At 41.4% G+C, this 19,600-nt stretch overlaps 1 protein-coding gene across 2 annotated transcripts; it reads left to right on the top strand.

Annotated features, from left to right (window-relative positions):
* The first annotated feature begins 54 nt into the window (after nucleotides 1-54).
* Nucleotides 55-12,891, top strand: LOC129168796 (methyltransferase-like protein 27). 2 transcript variants are annotated; one of them, XM_054754471.1, is made up of 8 exons: nucleotides 55-189; nucleotides 1,507-1,580; nucleotides 6,418-6,443; nucleotides 8,975-9,108; nucleotides 9,352-9,480; nucleotides 10,982-11,117; nucleotides 11,188-11,280; nucleotides 11,359-12,885. In XM_054754471.1, the coding sequence occupies exons 4-8, from the start codon at nucleotides 8,986-8,988 to the stop codon at nucleotides 11,559-11,561; spliced, it is 684 nt and encodes a 227-aa protein (XP_054610446.1). In that variant the 5' UTR covers nucleotides 55-189; nucleotides 1,507-1,580; nucleotides 6,418-6,443; nucleotides 8,975-8,985; the 3' UTR covers nucleotides 11,562-12,885. The 2 variants fall into 2 exon arrangements, with proteins under 2 accessions (XP_054610446.1, XP_054610448.1); XM_054754473.1 differs by lacking the exons at nucleotides 55-189; nucleotides 1,507-1,580; nucleotides 6,418-6,443 and having other exon boundaries at nucleotides 8,983-9,108; nucleotides 11,359-12,891.
* Nucleotides 12,892-19,600: the final 6,709 nt, after the last annotated feature.

Below are 19,600 nucleotides of genomic sequence, written 5' to 3'. Positions count from 1 at the left end.
CTTAGTCACTCTCCGACCACCCCAGTGGCAACCCCTACAGCTGGGGGACGATTTTGACGCGGCTCTGTGGTGCAGAACATTAGTTCAGCCTAACTGCCATTTCCGCTTGGACACAATTCACTGCAACACACAAGTTTCCGTGGAAGAGCTGTCAATAAAACCATGTCTTGCATGAACTGCAAGCCTTAGGTAAGTTTTCCATGATTACTTTGGTCGGTTTCGGTCAAGTTTTCTCACTATGTTGACTTTGACATAAATTCTGAAGCGTGATTCAGCACATAAATCTTTTAATATTGGGAGCTCTCTGTAGCAGCATGAGTGGGCATGTAAGCCAAGAGTCTGGAGTTAAAACAGGAGTGCCGATCGGCATCCACTTCTGTATTGATGGCCATGATGGTGAGCAGAATCCAGAAACTATGCATTGAAAACATGTCCTCTGCACACTGTTCAGCTATTAATTGCTCAAAAAGACGGTCCAAAGGCAGTGGCGGAGCTACGGGGTGGCCACCCCTGGTCACTCTCTGGCCACCCCACTGGCCATCTAGACAATTCAGATATCAACTTATTGCCACCTCTATGTGAGTAATGGTCTCGCCTTGGCCGCCCCAATGAAAAATTTCATGCTCCACTGAAGCTCATAGTTTGCTAGCAAGACTTCTTTGTGATAAGAATACATTAAGAACACAGTTGGACTCACACAGTGTATTAATAACATGACAAGACGCGCAGGGATTTCATCTTTGCCACGGAGGAGCAACAGCAGATCAAGGGGGACTTTGGCTTTAGCTGCCTGACATCATGTGACGTTTGTGACTTGGGTTACAGTATCGTTTGAATCATAGGAGTGTTCACCTTCTGCAGAGGCATGATTTAAAAAAACAGTTCCCCAAAGTGTATTGATTAGGAAAAAATAGATCAGTAAAAATCTTCAATGTGACAAGTTACATGGACACTATGTCATAGTTCTGATTTTGAGTCAGCGTCACTTTCGTTATTGTCTACATTTTGATGAAAAACTGGAGAAATAACATGCAAATACGTTCAAATTCACATTGTGTGTCCAGGCAGAGGTCAGCTCATTTGCATATAGTCTTCCGCGTTTCAATTGTAGTTAAATTGTGTGAGGACTACGCTGGTTACATTTGTGACGCATAAATGTTTTGTCGGCGTTTGGTCGACAAAACACGTCACATGTTTTGGATGCAGCAAAATGCGTTTGGTGCACAATGAGGTGATATACTTCGGAAATCACAGCAGCTGAAAAGTTCCACCGTTTTGTATTATTATTTCATCATCTTTGTGACACACGTTTGCCTGTCACAAAAAATGGCAATGCGCTAACAAGCTGAAATTGACATCTGCTCGAAGAAACAGACTTGAAGAAAATATTTCACCGTTTCCCTTGTTTATTCAATGTATTTGCTGTATGTTTTTATTTGGTTAGAGCTGCAAATCACTGTCATCATACCCCTTGAGTAACGGCACCTTCTCTGGTACCCCTTTCAGGATGATCCTTGCAGTAAAGCTGGTGTAAGCTATTTTCTACGACACGCTGTGCAAACGCTGGAAGACTTACAGAGGTGGGTATTAACTAGTAGCAAACTACATTTACTCTGTTACATTTACTCAGGTAACTTTTGGGATAAATACTACTCATCAGAGTAATTTTATTGCAACACACTTTTTACTTTTACTTCAGTATTTTTGTGAACGCTACTCCACTATGTTGAGTTACATTCCGTTCGCCAATTCAATTTTTATCAATTATTGCTAGTAGAGATACTTACGCCTAGGCCGATGTCACATGACTTTGTTCCACCATTTCAACTTAATCACTTGTGACGCTTGACTCCATTTCGCCAATCAAACGGAGCTAGGCAGCAGGATCATTGTTGCTATCCGCGTACTAGGCGAATGCCAAGGGTCCACAAGCCAACAGGGGGCCCCAAACTGCATGTTCAGCCTCATCTGAGGAGAATGAAAATGTCCTGTTTTTGTATGTAGCTATCTCACGTGTTTATTACTTCCTTTATATGTTGAAACGGCGGCAAAAAAACTTGGGAACTCCTCTGTTATGGAGCGTGAATGGAAGCTAGCTAGTGACTCAGGCTGGATGAGTATACAGTATTTTCACCATGTTGTGTTTTACTGCTTTAATTTAAGGACCATTTTACATTTCCCACTGACCACATGCAGGTTCTGAGTGAAAAAAGACAAGAGGCACGTTTATGCATGCACCCAGCGCGTCTCAACCGTCAATTGCCACTCGCAACACACACACAACACATTCCGGCCTTCAAAATAAGAGCGCTCTTTGTCACATTTGTCTAATTCTGTAAACAAATTAATGGTGTCATTAAAATATCTTACATTAATAACGCGATTAGAATTACATCTGTGCCTACATCTTCCTTAATCACAAGCACAGGCATTACAGTTTGCTGAAGATTTTGTAGCAATATTTGCTGAGGCTGACATCCCATTAGAAAAATTAGCCAAGCTACATCCACTTCTCAATGACTGGACAAAATGGGCCAATTGCATCAATAAATGTAAGGATTTTTGCATTTTATTAACTAATCCAAATAGCACAATGCTGGTAAAATAAGATTCAAGATTTTGTTTTATTGTCATATGCACAGTAACAGGTAGTTCTGCTATGCAATGAAATTCTTGTTCTGTTCATTCTCCCAGCAGAAAGAAAGAAAGAAAAACACAAGAAAATGAATAAGTAATAAAGTAATAACAATAAATTAAGCAACAACAACAGAAGAGACATTAGCTTTTCCAAAATGGGGACTTGGAACAGCCTTCAAAGCACCTTTCATCTTGCTGTAGACTTGGTACAGGATGCTATTTGCCCTCGTGGGAAAGCTTAGATGCTGGTAACATTTGGGGAGAACAGTCCCGAGGCTCTGTGTCCACAATACGCCAAAGTCCGATCTCCCCGGCAAGCGGCAAATGTCCCCAACCAGACCGCCGAGTCCGGTAAATCCTCCATCCAGCCAGGCCTCCGCGAACACACAGCACTCTCCGATCTCACATAGAATCCTTGCTCTCAGCTCGTCCATCCTGTCTTCGAGAGAGCGGACGCTGGCCAGCAGCAGGCTTGGCAGCGGTGGCCCAGTCGCTATAGCCTTTAGCCTAGCACGCAGGGCGCCCCTCCTGCCTCGCCTCCGCCCCGGACGCTCCTGGGCATTTAGCTCACCAGGCCCGCAGGCTGCTGCGTCCTCCCGACGCAGAAGAAAGCCAGTCCGAGAGGCTGAACGAAAGGTCATGTACAAAAGTTGTCTCTATGCCGCAATGCAACGCAGCACGTTGAATGTCCAACATGAACAACAAAATAGCAAAAAAATAGAAAAAAAAACGGGAGAGTGAAACAGAGACGTCTGCCACGGAGGGCACCATCTTGCTTTATTTATTTAAATAAGTGGAAAAGGTAAAAAAAAATTGAATTCTTAAAAAATGTAAACAGAATTTCGGAAAAAATTTAACTGAATTCATAGAGCCCTAAGAGAGTTTGTTAAAAAAAAAAGTCATATATTCTAAATCACACCACAAATTGATCCATAACCATGTGAAATGATTAGTCCTACCCTGAAAGTATTTTGCACGCCCATTTTTTCCAATTTTATCTTTTATTGGATGGACTTTTATTGGAATAGGGACCTGACTCACAGGGGTTTGTTACAAAAGCCAAACAATATTGTTGGTCGTGCTGTGTAATAAAAAAAGTAAATTCAGCAATACTTTGGTTGCATTATTTTTAATGATTTGAAGAGCCATTTTCAGAACCATATACAATTCCACAAGTGTATGTTTGTAACAAAAGCATATTATTATTATTAAAAAAAACAAACAATAAAAAAACGATCGGTATCTGATGGGCAAGACTATAAAAAAATCGGATCGGAATCCAAAAAATGAGGATCAGGACATCCCTAGTCTCTTTTACCCTTTCTGTTATAGCCATTATGGATGACCTACAATTTAATGCAATTTATTATTTCCTATTGGACAATAGCATTTTTACTCTTATGATAAAATAAAGTTGACATATTTGTACTTGCAGTGTGACTGATGTGTAGACTTACACATGTGTAGGCCTTACTGTAAATTTGAATTGATTCTGGAGGGCATTTCCTTCTCAGTAATGTTCTCTATGTTTTTGTTTATTTAAATTTGACCTGCTCTTGCCACATTTATTGTGTTGTTATTATTACTTCAATGAAGTATGTGTTATGTTGATAGGTGTGCAATTGTTATTTTAAATGAGCATTATGTTAGTGTTTTGTTTTCATTGTATTATTAATTCATGGCACTTTGAAATGGTGTTGGTTTGTTGTATTTTCTTATTTAAAGTAAACATTTTTACATATTTTTTTATAAACGCTACCAATCTTTTTTTGACATAAGTTTTGTATTATAGGTCTTTACCAGTTTAACTTGCCCGAGTGGTTCAACTTAAGATGTTTCATTTTAACTGTAGCCTGTTTTGATCGTGCAGCGTGATAGTTAGTGGCATTTTAATGGATGTCAAGTTCTTTTGGACATAAGCCAGCCTGCACTTGAAAAGGCTAAGAAGATCGTCGAGGACGCTTTATCAACTCCAGTAGATTTTCTTGAGTTTTCTTTCGCGCCTCAAATATTTACAGGAGTTTGCGGGTTACGTTGATAACCTTGAATTAAAGAGGGATAGCATCAAATTATTAAAGACTAAACACAGTTGTGACTTAGTCATTTGAATAGTCATCATAATGATATTCGAGTAGTACCTTTTGTTATCTACTAATTAAAAAAATTATTCACTTTATACAAGGTATGTTACATAGGTATCAGACAAGTCAATCTTGCATCATTGATGCAATGCAAAGAAGAAAACGCGAGTGTCTTCATCACATACACACGAAATATAACGTTGACCGATTTGTGAGGTCCGATTTTTTTTTTTTTTTTTTGAGGAGGCATTTTTATGATGCAGATGTATTACTCTTTTGAACCCATATTGTTTTGAGAAGCCAAACTCTTTACCTAAATGACCCAGCAACTAAGCAGAACTTACCTTCCTCGTCACGGAAATCTGACCAGAACTGGATTCGCGGGACCAAACGTTGGGGGGTTAAGTGACTGTTGAAGTAGTACACTGCTGATGGGGATGTCATACAACTTTATGTCAAACAATACGAATCATCCCTTTAATTGTAGCAAATTGTACATCCGAATTAAGAGTTACGAAGTGAGTGATTATAAAATATCCACTTCATGTTTTTCTTGATCTTCCTGTTTATTTATACACACACACGCGCACACACACACACACACACACACACACACACACACACACACGCACACGCATTATAAAGCCGTTTTTGTGATGTTAGGAGTGTCCCTGAATGCATCTTGCATTCTTGTAATGAGAATGAGGAAGTGTCGTTCCCAGGATGAACGGACTAGAGATGTGTGTGAGTTGGAGATGCATACATTCTATGGTGGAATTGAATAGAAATGTTTACGCTCCCCCCGATTTGAAATACTATTGAGAAACTGATAATATCTATTTATTTATCTCCACTGTACAGACCGAACTCGAAACTGAAACCAGAAAAATGCAACAAAATGGAGAGCAGTGACGTATACAAGCGTATTCAAAATTCAAATTGTATGCCGAGTACAACAAATTCATACATGTTGGCAGGTCTGCACCAACATTGAAAGTCCTCCCTGTCTCTCACGACCGCCTCAATATTTGAGCAGCACTGGCTTAGGGGGAGGTGAACAGCGACTTGAACTCTGCCGACATGGTATGGCAGTGTCCCTCCAAAAGACTTGTCAGAGCATGTATGCTAACCTGGTAAGCCACGGGGGATTGGTCGACTTTTCTCATGTATTTCTCTCTCGTCATCCTAGTTCCGGAAGCCATGGGGTAGAGTAGGGGTAATATTCACTATTACAACCAAGTAAAGCAAGGTGTGGGTTACAAAAAGTGGTGTTTTATCAGGTTCGTGCGGGAGAGCGCAGCGTGCACGTCTGCTCCATTCCCCTCTCCACCAGAAGTCCCAGAGAACAGAGTTGTACAAAAAGTACTGAAACATTTCAACAGTTGGACATTCAAAAGTCTGCATGATTTAAATGCAGCATACTGTACATCAAATGCTTTGGCAAATAACTTTGAAGTTAGTTTAAGTAAAAAAAGAGAGCTACACGCGTTTGCTTTTTAGCAATGCAGTCCAACTTGAGGACTTTTGATTCAGAGTGAGACCCCTACAGACTGGATTGTGAACAGCAGCAGTGCTGCGCGTTAACAGTTATGAGCATGTGCGAGAAAATACAGGAAGTGCAGTTGCCTTTGGGAAAAATCTGTGTCCAATTTTAATACTTATACTGTGCAAATGAAACATTGTTTTTCCATTTCTGTAGGTGAACTACAAAGACGCTGACTTGCTGTAAGTTGTCATTTCTTTACTTAATCAGCAGCTTTACTTAATTGTGTATTCTCAGGGCATTGAAACGATCGTAGCTGGACTGTTGTGTTTGGAAGACCTTTGTCTTCTCAGATCACCTCACCGTGAGAATACAATGACCTGGATGAATGACATAATTTTTGTGTAGTGTAATCATTTGTTTTGAACTACCCCTTTTGATCTGCAACTCCACAGCCATGGGTTGCCAACTGTCCCTTAGAAAATGGAATAGTCCTGTATTCAGAAACAAAAGTGCACATCTTATATTGAGTTGAAAAAGGACACTTTTTGTCCTTTATTACAAAATAGTTTGTAAAATCGTTTCAGTGGAAATAATGAATGACAGGGCACTTTATACTGTATGAAATGATACAACAAACGTCTTCTCGGCCCTTTCCTGCTGTGTCACCAATGAGAGAAAGAAATAGCAGAATTCAGAGGTGTGGACTCGAGTCAAGCGACTTGGACTCCAGTCAGGCTCGAGTCACAATTTTGATCACTTTGGAGTCGAATTGCCTATATCATCAAAGACTTGCGACTCGAGTAGGACTTTGACATCAATGACTCGGGATCTGATTCGGACTTAAGTATGATGACTTGAAAATATTTGATATTTTCAGTGAGTGTATTGAGTAAAATGTGTCCCCCATTCAAAGTATTCAACGAATGTGATTGTTATTCTGTCATCTCAGACAAGACAACATACATTTGAATCTGCCTCATTGGATGCATCCATTAAAGTCCAATGAGGTTTAAGAACAAACAAATGAGGGCGCTAACCAAAGTTCTTGGATGAAATGTCTGAATGTCTCGATGATTTTTAAAATTCTATGAACTTTTTATGAATGACTTTGCTATGAATTTCTCACAGGGCTATTTTCAACCAGTATTGAACTTGAGCACAAATGTCTTGAAGTCTCTTTACATAGGAATACACGTTCACAAATGAAAACCCCATGACAAAACAGTTACACATATCCTGTTGTTTATGTGTTGGAGAGTGTCTTGTAATGCAAAATAGACAAAGTGTAACTTAACCATGTTACTGAGTTCTTACTAACGTGTGTGCAGAATATCAAAAAAGTAGGATGAATGGTGCAACAGTTTGCGACAGTCTGGTCAACTTCCTGGCTAAAGCTAACATTGACGTCAGGTCATTTGTCTATGAAAAAGTACACAGCCGTACGTTAGCTGGATATTTGAGTCGGCCACTGTATTCGCAGTATAAGTATAATTTGTTTGCTGCTTCAATGCTGCTTCAATGCTGCTTCAATGACACTGTAATTTCTACACCCTGAATCTGCAGGTGTTTAATCATGCATGATATGATGGCATTGCAAATCTCGCACTGCACCTTTTTCTTGCAGAATTTCAGCCAAACTTTCAAGCGTCGTGGCACACTGTCCATGTTTAAAATGGATGAACACAAACGCTTCCTGTCGCCGCTTCTTCATTGGTGTTCGCCGACTTCTTCTTCGTTGGTGTTATGCAGCCATTTTTTCCGGACGGTGGGCTGGTCTGTCATTGAAAGTAGGAATAGAAATTAAAAAAAAAAAAAAAAAAAAGAACGATCCCGGGGGAATCTGAATGTTAGTCCCGGTTCCCATCAATGCTCGATGCTCAATGCCCAATCCTAATGCTATGGAAGCACTTTTTTGTGACTAAGTCTTGGTCACGCTAGTGACGCTTAGTGACTAAGTCACGCTGGTCTTATTTTATTTATAAAAAAATAACAATAACCATCCAAAGCGTATTAATTGTATTTGTCAAATTTAATAGAAGGTTACATTGTTAAAATGGCATTTTATTTGGGAGACACTAACCAGTGCTTATGAATTTTAAGGACTCGAAAATTTCAAGTCTATGTCTTCGGACTTGATTCGACGTGTCTCGTCTTGTTTGTCTTGGACTTCCACATCTTTACTTGAGACTTGACTCGAGACTTGAGATTAAAGACTTGAGACTTTTGTGAGACTTGCAAAACACTGACTTGCTCCCTCCTTGGCAGAACTCACCAACTCTTCTGTTAAACCCTGTAATGGTGTAATGGTACGCCCTTCTGCCTTTTATGGCAGAGGGTGCGGGGTTGATCACCGACCAAGGACATCCGAATTAAACATTAAGCTAAATCATCAGCTGCAGTTGTTATGCTGAGGCGACCCCTAACGAGAAAAAGCTGAAAGACAGTTATTTTGTTCTGTTAATTTTGTTATTTAGCACAATTTTTTTTTTTACTGATCAATTTGTTTCCCATGTATTAAAATGTGTGTCTATTTACTTTTCGGTCTGACTAACAGGATAAATAATAGTATAAATATACTTTCACTCAAGAAAAAATGTAATAAAACACCGGTAGCGGTAAGGACATTCAGGTCGGAAGTTGGCAGCTGTTGTCACGACAAGCCAGTTTAAAAGTAGGAAAAAAAGTGTTGGCTCTTTACTACTAATACTGTCAAACTACTAATACTACTTTTTTTTATTACGTTGTCTCTGCTTCTTTCTCACTTTGACAGGAGAGTGAACAATGTCTGCTGTGGAGAGCCGCACGCTTGAAGACATCAAAGATCTCATCGTGTCATGTCATAAGGGCTGCACGACAGCTGAGAAGATATCCTTCTACAACAACTGGGCCAACTCCTATGAGCAGGTCGTTAATGCTGCTTAATACATCACAGCACATCATAGCAATCCCCTAGTTGTGCCCCTGAGTGGCTTTGAACATTATATTAATGACAACAGAGCAATCTGACTGGACGCTTAGTGTTACTGTTGGTACAGTGTGACTGTTCTAACACATTTTTAGGAAGAGGGCATTCAGGTTTTACAGTGACTCCTTTGTGGTGTGTCAGTAAAGACGTGTTTGTTCTAAAATGTCAACCTCATTCAACAGGATGTGGCAGTTCTTGACTACCGTGCACCCAGTCTGGCAGCCAGCGCCGTCGCTGCCCACTTTTGTGGCGAGCGCCAAGCTGCCCTTGTGTTGGACGTGGCCTGTGGCACGGGAATGGTGGCCAAACTGGTACACAGCAGATTTAACATGCATGAAACACTCACTAAACATTCTTGTTGTGCAGCATTCCATCAGACATCAAATAGATAATAATATTTATTTAAATACAGTACATAAATAATATTAAAGTCAAATTTCATTATGATTTAGTCAGTGAGGTGAGGTCAAGGGAGGCACAGCCTTACTTGTCTTGATAAAAAAATTTAAAAGAAAGGAAAAAAATACAATCCATCCATCCATTCATCCATTTTCTATATCGCTTGATGTCATGAGGATCACGGGTATGCTGGAGCCTATCCCAGCTGTCTTCGGGTGAGAGTCGGGGTACTAATAACATAAATATTAACATTTGTCCATTGAACTGTATTAAAAATGTATTTTCTGTATGATTCCAATCGTTTTTTTAAAACATTTTCTTAAGTAAAAATCACGGAATTTGCAGATTTCCTGATCAAATACAGGGAAGAAAGCTTTGATCAAGCCACCGTGAGCGTGGCTTCTTGGCTTAGTGCGCAAGCCTCGCCTACCGTGCACATCGAGTTGGATCATGGCGCCTGCCAGTTTGTGTTTGTCATCATGTTGCCAATACAGTAATATAATGTTGTAGAAACATTTGTTATAAACCATGACTTTCTACAGCCTTTGTAATGTCTTTAATGTATGTGTGACATCATTATTCTTGCTACGCGACCACTAAAACACACAGAAATGTCATATGGGAGGCATTTGCAGTACTGATGTGTCTTGAAGGGGTCAGGTGTGCATGAGCTGGAAGGGGCTTGACACTGACGTCCTTCCAGTGAGGAAAAGCCAACCTTTTTTAAAAAAAATGCAGCAGTGCCGGCTAGAGCTACATTTATAAACAAGTCAAATGCAAGATGTTTTTATGCTCTGCTGAATGAATGAATGAATTTGACTTCTAAGATGGAGGATTATACTGTATACCCAACTCACTAGGATGTGATCTGACTTTTACAACAAAGTATCAGAACTTTTCCTGGAGAAGGCTGCATGTACTTCCTATACAGATAAAACGTAAAAACAGAAATGTTTTTCAGTTTGTGAAACTATAAATGAATGGGACAAAGAAATATCAGAAAACAATTTGCAACAATTTTTTAAGCACAGTGAATTAGTGTCTTTTTTTGTGGTTATCCTCTTAATAAGCAAGTGTTTACATCGCCTCACCAGCCATGAACTTCACCGCACGTCACTGGATTTAGGTGCTTTGTTCATGAATTGACAAAATCCATTCATCAGGGGTGTCCAAACCTTTTCCACGGAGGGCCGTGCTCAGAAAAAGTGAAGGATGTATTTTATATGCTAAACAATCTGAACTGAACATCCATCTTCGCTCATAACGACAAAGCAAATGAGTGAAATATCAAATCAATAATGAATTTATTTTATGTTTACAATGTGCCTAACGAGTTTAGACGGAAAAAGGCACTCTGGGTGCACTTTGGACATAGGATAACGCGCACTGTGTGTGTCTGCTTCTGTGGTGCAGATGAAGAAAGATGGATTTGGACGTTTCGTGGGTGTGGATGCAAGTGAGGGGATGCTGCAGCGGGCTGCAGAGAGCGGACTGTACCAGGACCTGAAGCTGGCTCTGCTTGGAGAGGAGCCACTTCCTGTTCAATTAGGTCATTCATTTATGCTTGTTGAGCACCCATTCAATTAGCTGATTAAGTCACATGGTGTTTCCTCCTGCAGGTCACTTTGACATAGTGCTGGTAGTTGGTGGTCTGAGCATGGGTCACATTCAGGTGAAGGCCATCAGGGAGCTGTGCCAGGCCGCCAGACAGGGTGAGAGTCTTGGGACCAACAGTATACTGTACTTCTGGTTCTGTGTGCAGTACCTCAACTTGTTGTGTCAACTCATAGGCGGTCTCATCTGCATGACGACCAGGGGTAACCCTGAGAACTTGAGCTACAAAGCGGCCTTGGAGGACGAGATAAAGCGGATGGAGGAGGAGGGACTGTGGTGTGGCGTCGACGTCACAGAGGTGAAGGAGTGGGAGCGAGCTGTGAATGAGCACGAGGAGGACTACGTACCTGGATGTGTGTATCTCTTTAAGAAGCTTTAACTCTGCCAGGTTGGAAAATAGAATGAAAGAATTAATAGAATTAAAGCTGGGCCATATCACAGACCTCATCAAACAATGAGCTTACAATGATCTGGGCAACAAAGTAATTCTGTCAGTTTCAAGTATTTCTCTGTGTCTGTCTATGTATGTAAATGTATTTTAAAACTGGCAAAGGGTACATTTTGAATACAGGAAGTGAATAAATGTACTGTAATTGATGTGAAATGGATGGAGGGTAGGATTAAATAAGATTTGCTTCTTCCTACTGCTTTTGGACATGTAGAACTGTGAATTGTACTATGGGATGTACAGTGTTCCCTCAACTTTCGCGGATTCGCTGCTTCGCGGAATTTTTTTAGTGCTCTTTTTTCATTACAGCGTATAAACGCTGTTACAGGCCGAGTCTGGCCCTTTAAGAAGAATTGCATTGTGGGAAGTCTCTCTTCTCGTCTGTCTGTACCGCTCATTGTTTTCTGCGTCCTGATTAACAATGGTCTACAGCCAATCAATCTCCTTCATGCCGCACACAGCGACCGCCCCTCCCGAGACACGCTGTGCAGGCTGGAGCCACAGATCGGTGCCTCATTCACGTACACAGTGCAATTGGCAAGTTGAAAACGGCTCGTGTGGCGTTGCCTACTGCTTCCACTTTCTTAGGTATTCCTCGGCTCGCCTCTATTTTGGTTTGTATCTAAAGTTACCCAGTTAAACAAATAACATTCTACAGTAAGAATATTATTTGAACATTCGGACCATATTTCTGAAATATTAGTTGGGAATGTTTGCAGAATGTCAAAGAGAGAGTTCGGATTGTTTGACATGCAGTTGTATGACATCCCCATCGGCATTGTAGTCCAATAACAGCGACTTACCCCCCACTTGGTCTCCTAAGTCCGGTTCTGGTCAGACTTCCGTGATGAAGAACGTAGTTCCACTTAGTTGCTGGGGACAATTAAGTAAAGACTTTGACTCAAAACAATATGCGTTCAAAAGATTAATACATTTGCATCACAAAAATGCCTTCTCAAAAAAATCAGACCTCACAAAACACTTGGCGTTATACATTTGTCTCCTGCCATATTCCTGCTCATTGTTGCCTGTGTGTTCATGTGTATGTCACGAAGACTCTCGCATCAACTTCCGCGACGGAGCGCCGCGGCCATCTTGTTTACGTATGTGTTCCACATCTCTGTGTGGAGTTTGCATGTTCTCTCCGTGCGTGCGTGCGTGGGTTTTCTCCGGGTACTCCGGTTTCCGCCCACATTCCAAAAACATGCATGTTAGGTTATTTGGCCACTCTAAATTGTTCATAGGTTTGAATGTCTGTCTATATGTGCCCTGCGATTGGCTGGCGTCCAGGGTGTACTCCGCCTCTCGCCCGAAGTAAGCTGGGATAGGCTCCAGCATAACGCCATGACACGAATGAGGATAAGCAGCATAGAAAATGGACAGTTAACGCCACAATTCTCAAGAATGTTAACACAAAACATGCTTGTATAATTTTACAATTATAGATTTACTGAATACATAGCATAAAATACATGCATAAAAAATATAAATACATATAAATGATGTATGAAAGGGATAAATGAACATTTAAGATGACTTCTACCTTCATTGAAGATGTGATTGTTGCCAAAGACACAATGTGGCAGTGAGATCCTTTGTTTTTGAATTGAATAGAGTTCCTCACTCACCTCAAGTCTCTGCCTTGCTTGGCTTTTCACTGCAATATAAAGGGTGTAGAGCTGGTCCAGTGTTCCGCGACCGGGACGAAAACCACATTGCACCTCCTGTAGCCGAGGTTCGGCTAACGGTTGTCCAGCACCTTGGAATAGACTTTCCCAGGAAGGCTGAGGAGTGTGATTCCCCCTATAGTTAGAACACACACCCTCCGGTCTGCCAATCCAGAGGTACTGTTCCCGACTTTCACGCAATCCAGAGGGTCCTTGGGGATAATAATAATGTATTAGATTTTATGTAGCGCTTTTCAAGGCACCCAAAGCGTATCACAATGAAGTGAACCCATTATTCAGTCCCACACTAGTGGTGGTAATCTACATCCACAGCTGCCCTGGGGTAGTCTGACAGAAACATGGCTGCCAATTCGAGCCTACAGCATCTCTGACCACCACCAAACATTCACATTCATACAGTGTGGGCAGCACTAGAAGCAAGACAACAACAGTGGCTGGGTGGAGGGAGCAAGAATCGAACCGCCAACCTTCCAGTTTCTGGATGACCTGCTCTACCCAGTGTATTACTCTGTAGGGGCGTAATGATTTATGCACTACAGCGATGTATCGATTCATATTCCTATGATCCAACTACATCGATCTGTGCTCAGCAAGTTGCCATTCCGGACGGCATGTATCGATATAACAGTTTAAAAGGCAATCAATCGATACTAGGAAATAAAGCATTGAATTTAATTACGGCAGGCTTTATATTTTTTTAGCACTTTTAATGATAAAGACGTTAAACGTTACTCGATTCAGTCTGCCTCTCCTTGACGTCATGGTCTTCCGGGTATTTGCTGATGAATTTGCATAATGTCCCTCGCCTAAGGGTTCAAAGTGCAGGTTTGGATTGCGCTATTTAAAGTAAATAATTCATCATGGCAAGCTATACCACCCTTTGTTCATCCTGATTTTGTATTGCATTTTTAACTCATTTTTTGTACTCATTGATAATTTCTTCTTAAGGATGTCAGCATTATTAGTAATTTATACTAGATTTCCTTACAAAAAACAACTAGAAAACTTCACCTGCACTGTCCAGTATCCAGGTATTTATTTCACAGTCACACTGGTTGAATTTTTAGCTAAAAAGTTACTGCATCAATTTAAAGTTACTGAATCTTTTCAGATCGTATCGTTCAAAATGAACCAATATCGTCCTTGAATCGTATCGGCAACCACGAATTGTAATACGAATCGAATTGTTACACCCCTACTAACCAGATTATGTACACAACTATTGAGGAATTATGTGTAATTATCTTTATTGCCATATTAAATTGAATTGTGAATCACTGAATGATATCAACTGCTTTGATTACCTGTAAACTATGAAACTGTGAATGTGAAATACTAATCATTAGTGTTTAGTACAATAGTTTCAAAGTTTACCCGTTAAGATTTTATATATGTTATATGTTTTATAGTAAGAGGGTGGCCGCACAGTGGCCGAGTGGTAAGCATGTTGGCCACACAGTCAGGAATCTCTGCTTGGGCATCTCTGTGTGGAGTTTGCATGTTCTCCCAGTGCGTACATGGGTTTAACTCCGGTTTCCTCCCACATTCCAAAAACATGCATGTTAGGTGAATTGGCGACTCTAAATTGTCCATAGGTATGAATGTGAGTGTGAATGGTTGTTTGTCTATATGTGCCCTGCGATTGGCTGGTGACCAGTCCAGGGTGTAGCCGGCCTTTCACCCAAAGTCAGCTGGGATAGGCTCCAGCATAACCCCTGCGACCCTAATCGGGATAAGCGGCATAGAAAAAGAATGGATGGATAGATCATGTCAACTTGTAACTTGCATGCTGAAAATGTGTGTGCACCCCTGATATACATGTACAACACACAATATTTATAAATATAGTAAATATTACACATTTATATATCTATAAGTATGTTAGGACCACTGCTTTATAATACTGTAAAATATTTCGTCTTAACTCTTTCAAGACGAATATCTCTCAGGTCTGGTGCTACAGTAGCCTGGCAAACTTCAGTTCTGTTCAGTGAATTTGCAGCATATCATTGATTCAGTTATTTTCGGGGGTTATGTGTGTTTTTTGGGGGTTTTGGATCCTTTCTGAAATAAAAACAGCATGACACCTGCACTCTCCTACTTTCTTATTATTCATATAGTTATACCCACTTCAATAATGAGTGTGTTATCTGTGTGCTTGCTGCAGTACTGTGATGACCACTAGGGGACAACAGAGGCCTGACAGGAAGTGTGCTGAGAAGGGATGGGAATCTCTGGTCTCTGGTGGATACAATATAAGGTGGTGTGGAGAAGAGTTTCCCCTCTTCCTGATTTCTATTATTTTTGCATGTTTATCACACTTAAATGTTTTCTTGCTCCCTAATGGTCCGCGTTCTCTGGAGCTCGGGATCTGGGTGGTGGGTGGCTGCACCGTGGGTCCCATGCGGGGGATGTCTTGCAACATCGGTATAGGGCAGTCGACCACAGTGTGTGTGTGTGTGTGTGTGTGTGTGTGTGCGTGTGCATGCTTTATTCATTTGTTTATATTTATCTATTTATTTTATTCCTTTTTTCTTTAATGAGGATACACAGGGGTTTGCTCTGTGGGGGCTGGTGCTGGGTGTTACATCTCTGCCGCCCGGGCCTCCGTCGGGTGGGGGGGAGGCGATGCCTCTTTCGTCCTTCGTCCTCCTGTGTCGGGTGGGCCGGGCTCCTCTTCCTGGGGGTGGAGAGTGGCATGGGGGGCTGGCGCTTCCGCCGTTGGTGGACTCCTTTCTGGTTGCGGCCCACAGCGGTGCCCGTCTGCCCTTATGGGATGTGATCTCTCGCCGGTCTCGAGCCTACCAGCGCCCTGTTTCTGGTTGGGATTGCCTCTCTGCGGCCCCTTGCTGGTCTTCCCGGGGAGGGCTCTGTGGGCTGGCTCTTGGGGGGGGGGCTGGTCTTGGTACTGCCTGCTCCTGTGGGCCCGATGGATTTCTGGTGGTGGGGGCTCGGCCTGGCTGTGTGGTGGGAGGCAGTCCCTCTTCTTTCATGCATTCTCAGTAACAATTACATGCTCACACATTTATATACATGACGACTTGCACACAGAGATACCTGTACACAGGTACATATGCACACTCACAGTACATACGTACTTCCCCACATAACTCACTGAGTTAGCCAGGGTGTTATTATGTTGTTGGTTTTATTACAGTGACGGTGATGTCGGCAATATGATTATAGTTATTACAATTGTGTGCATTACAGTTATTGTCATTTTGATCACTCTCATGGTTAATAATTTCATAACCACTATTACTACTAATATGTATGACTGTTTCAATGCAGTATTATCATTGTGGTTGTTCATTTTATTTTGTCTTCTCCGTCATGGTCTTTATCTCCGCCACAGACATTTGCTGATGTAGTCCTGTTTGTTTCTGTTGTTTTTTTTTTGTTTTTGCAATTGTTGTTGCTGTTGTCCTTGTCTCCCTCTTTATTGTCTCTCTCTTTATTGCCCCCTCTTGTCCCTGCACTCCCGCCTCTGTATTCTTCTCTCTTCTTCTCTATCCCCTCCTGCTCCGGTCTGGCAGCTACAAATTTGCATAACAACAAAACATCAAAGTGAAATAAATTGTGTTTAACAGGATAAGTGTATCTCACAATTTTCTGGTTTCGCGATACTACTTTTCTTCAAACGAGGCGCCCATGTTTTAATCTTGCGATACCCCTAATAAATAAATAAACAAACAAAAGCATTCACACACGCACACCAACCGTGTGGCCGCTTCTCCGAAAACCAGCCAGGCCTGACATATGAGCAGCGGGCCTAAAACGCAGACTTGCAGGGGAACCTGGGGTCCCAGACCTCCAACCCAGATCTCCTGCATAGAACAGAGCAGGACTGTGCCCACGAAGCACAAAAGGCCAAAGCGAACTAGAAGCAAGCGCCACATAACACAGCTCACCAGAGGAGAGATACCCGGCCGGACACCAGGGTACCAGCCTCGACCAGCCCCCCGCCCTCCGCCACGCTGCAAGCCCGTCATCACCCCCCCCCCCACCTGATCACAGACACGCCGAGGAGAACGCCCCGGAGGCAGACAACATGCCGCCAACCCGGGGAGGGAGGAAATCAGCCAGACACCAGCAGGCAGCGAGGACCGCAAATTAAGTTCACCTCTAAAGGGTACAAAAACGAGCCAGGGGCCTCAAATGGCCCTAAGTTGCACTTTGGATACCCGTGCCTTAGGCTTTTTCTCATGCTTGATATATACCAACAATTTGAGCCTTTTGAAACAGATGGCCATCTTTTGCATGACCATGAGATATGTCCTTCGACATTCTTGTTTAGCAAATGAGAAGCTACTCATGGCATCAGTTGAAACATAATAACCCAATGCAGTAATTGTGCAGTTCCACCCAGTACCTGTTTGCGTTGGTAAATCCAGGTGGTGACCATTTATTTGGTCATGCAGTGTATCTGACAAACATAGTTATCGTTTGCAGAAGTGATCACAAGAAGGCTCACTCACAAAAGTTATCGTTGAATTGTTAAGTTATTTAAAAAGTTATTAGCGCAACTTTGACAGCGTGTGTGGATGTTTGAAGCCTTGCTACAGGGCACATGAACGTCCATCCATCCATCCATTTTCTATGCCGCTTATCTTAAGATGATGATGATGATCAACTATTCAGTCTTTGATTAAAAAGACGTTTAAAAATCCTACCTCACAGTTGAACTCCATCTCCGCATCCATGGTGGTAACTTTGACTTTGAAGGTCTTTGGCTGTTTTTTTTTAAATCCTAAAATGGACATTTTGTGGTGGACATTTTCCAACATTCATGGCAACAAAGAACAGTATAGTATGAATTACAGCTCCATAACTACAATAGACATCCTCAAAGTAGACCATGTTCATTGCCTGAGAGAAAAGCCCACCATTTGTTTTGTTCTACAAGGACCAGGAGTTGGTTTTGGGCAGACTGATGCTACCTAACTACAAAAAGACAGCGTCAGCTTTCTAGGATTGCCAACTGTCCACTGAATAACAGAATTGTCCGGTATTTAAAAGTACACTTCCTGTATTGAGCTGACAAGGGACGCACTTTGTCCCTTTGTCAATAGTCAGCTTATCTCAGGCTGCGCCATTCGATACCAGTATGTCTGATCGCTCACCTATCAAAGTCATTACCGTTTGACTTTTCTGGCTTCTTTGTTTACACACTCTGCCTGGCTGCCATTCTGCCGCACATTGGCAGCAGCTAGCTAGTTAGCTAGACTTATACGCCTAGTTTCCATATGTGACTTTTTACCACAGTGACGTTTTGTCTTTAAAGCAAACAAGCATGTGGTTAGTTCGGAAGTGGCTATCCCGTTCATGGTGCTAACTTAAGAGTAGCAGTAAAACTGTTCCATCCTTCTTTGTGTTAGGCCTCTGGTGTTTCTCCCAGACTGGGCGTACATGCTTTGTGAATAAAGTAAAAGTTAAATATTGACAGTCGCTGAAAACACAAATATCTTTAATAATGATGGCCGTTGGATACACCTGCACTATTATAACTGAATTTCTACTGGTTTAAGTCAAGCAGGACAAAGGAAAGACATTTCCATTCTTATTGTATTCTGTTAATTGTCTTATTTTGAAGTAAAAAATTAATTATTGAACAATTCATTTGATGTATTTGTATTACTCTATTATAAAACAATCGGCTCGGTTGGCCCTGCCAACAAGGTGTTCCTTATTTATTTTGAAAGGAGGTGGCAAGCCTAATCCCTGCACAAATACTCATCACTGTAAACTAGTTCACTGGTATTTTCTACATTCGTTTCACTGCAGAGTAAAAATTGTTTTCATACTTTTCTATAGTTTTCATCATATTTAATTTGCTTTGCTGTTTACTTTGCATGTTCATATGAGTTTGAACTAATCTCTAGTTTCTTCAGTTTTTAGTTCAGACGCTTTAAAACTGGCAAATGAAAAACAACACAAACTAAAAATTGTGATAATCATCAAGATCGGACTTTATGAAAAAGTATAGCGTGATCATTTTATATCGTGGACAGCCATAATAAAACCTGACTGCCGTCTGCTTCAAAATGTCTTATAAATGTCACAATATATCATAACACCAAAAAAAAAAAAAAGGTTTCAGTGATTTAAATGCAGCATACATCGACTGCTAGCTTTTTAGCATTTAGTCTACGTTGAGGACTTTCCAGCAGATTGCTTAGAGTCCGAGTGAGGGCCCTAACAACACTGAATGGTGACAGTAATGCGCATGCGTGGCAAAAGCAAGCAAAGTGTTTGCTCAATTTTTTTTTACAAGGTTTGACT

The sequence above is a fragment of the Dunckerocampus dactyliophorus genome, chromosome 16 (assembly GCF_027744805.1).
Source record: "Dunckerocampus dactyliophorus isolate RoL2022-P2 chromosome 16, RoL_Ddac_1.1, whole genome shotgun sequence".
Classification (NCBI taxonomy): domain Eukaryota; kingdom Metazoa; phylum Chordata; class Actinopteri; order Syngnathiformes; family Syngnathidae; genus Dunckerocampus; species Dunckerocampus dactyliophorus.
The sequence above is the reverse complement of the archived record's forward strand: the minus strand, read 5'-3'. Positions and strand labels throughout refer to the sequence as shown.